We start from the raw sequence: 1,522 nt of genomic DNA, 5'->3' as shown, positions 1-1,522 counted from the left end.
GCCTTGCAGCGCGCAGGAGCGGAAGTAGCCCCCAGCCCGCGCGAGGAGCTCCTTCCTTCATCTCAGCCAATGAGACGCAGGATGGCAGGTCACGAGGAGATCCGCGGAGCCAACGGGAAGGCAGCGTGGTTTCACCCTCCTCGGAGCGGCGGCCGCGCGCGGAAGAGGCGGGGTTTAGTCGTGGGGGCGGGCCGAGCCCAGCAGTGACGGCGCCTTAGGCGGTGCCCGGGCGGGAGGTTGGCGTTCCCGAGAGCCGCTGTGGGCAGCAGTGGTACTTGAGCAGGCCTGGCGTGGGAGCTGCGGCCGTTTTACTCCCGGGATGAAATAAAGTCTGCGTGGGTGAAGCACCGTAGCACTCCGTGCGTTGGTGCCTTTCCTCGGGCACCAACGACTTACTTGAATCGGTTCTCATAACGGGGCTTCCCTTGGTGCCATCGACAGGTTTTCACTGCAATCTGGGTAGATCTACGCCAATAGCAAATTTACTTGCTAAGGGGTATATTTAGAGGTGTTTATTTGGAGGGTGAAGAAGCCTGCTGCTTATGCTTCATTTTGCAGAGCTTAACCTTTGCTTTAAAGTGCAGGCGTTGGGGCAGTGCAGGTGTGTTTGATGGCAGTGTTACTGCTCTGTGGAAGCTGCAGGGCAGGCTGCCAGGTGATGCAGTGGCAAAGCAATCTTTTTCACTCAGAAAAATGACGCTCTGTGCAGAAGTGTTCTGGAAATAAGTATTCTGTGGATATATATATCTGTGCTGTCAGACAGACTGGAATGATAATAAAATCAAAGACACAATTCTGAGCGTCTGAAGCGCAGGAGGGAGTGACCGACATAGCTAGCTGGCTGGTCAACAGACAGCCAGATAAAATTGCTTTGGATATAAATAGAGACTTTCAGTAATCTTTGGCTGTTACACAAAGAACACCCAGCCTAGTTAATGGCTACTTTCATGCTTCAAGAATTTTCTCTTGGCAGGGCTGTTCCGATAATCATCCAAAAGTTGTATTATCGCTTATGATCTGATAGCTTAAGAGGCGTTTCTATCAGCTCTGAAATAGCTTGTTTTTAGTTGGGTATATGGGAGGCTTGTTGTCAGTTGTGCTTACTTGAAAAATAAAATTGATCTAAATGTAGGTCAGCTTACTGTCCTTTGTATGGGACATCAGTAAATCAGAGCAGCCTGTATTGATGTTTGGGGGAAAAAATAATCAGTGAGTCAGCTGCTGAGGTTTGATGCCCACTGGTTCCTTTTCCACTCTTAGGTGGTAACATGAAGAGAAAGAGTTTAATAGGCCTAAGTATTTATTTGCAAGGTTTAAATTGGAATATATTTGGGAGTATGATAATCACAGCCTTAAATGCTCTAAGAGCTCTACAATTTAAGTCTTAGATCTCTAATCTGATATTTGCAGAGTTTTTCACATTTATAGCCTGGGTAAATGTAGTGAACTCTGTGTCCTCATGTTACAGATTTCCCAAGTGTTTTGCATTTCACTTTAACGAAGTGCTAGTATATAAGCTCCT

General features: G+C 47.5%; 1 protein-coding gene across 1 annotated transcript in view; it reads right to left on the bottom strand.

Moving 5' to 3' along the window:
• HTATSF1 (HIV-1 Tat specific factor 1) overlaps positions 1-412 on the bottom strand; it is a 15,583-nt gene extending 15,171 nt beyond the window's left edge. Inside the window, 1 exon segment of the mRNA XM_010715413.3 lies at positions 276-412. Coding sequence (XP_010713715.1) covers positions 276-412 — 137 coding nt within the window.
• Positions 413-1,522: the final 1,110 nt, after the last annotated feature.

The sequence above is a fragment of the Meleagris gallopavo genome, chromosome 9 (assembly GCF_000146605.3).
Source record: "Meleagris gallopavo isolate NT-WF06-2002-E0010 breed Aviagen turkey brand Nicholas breeding stock chromosome 9, Turkey_5.1, whole genome shotgun sequence".
Lineage (NCBI taxonomy): Eukaryota > Metazoa > Chordata > Aves > Galliformes > Phasianidae > Meleagris > Meleagris gallopavo.
The sequence above is the reverse complement of the archived record's forward strand: the minus strand, read 5'-3'. Positions and strand labels throughout refer to the sequence as shown.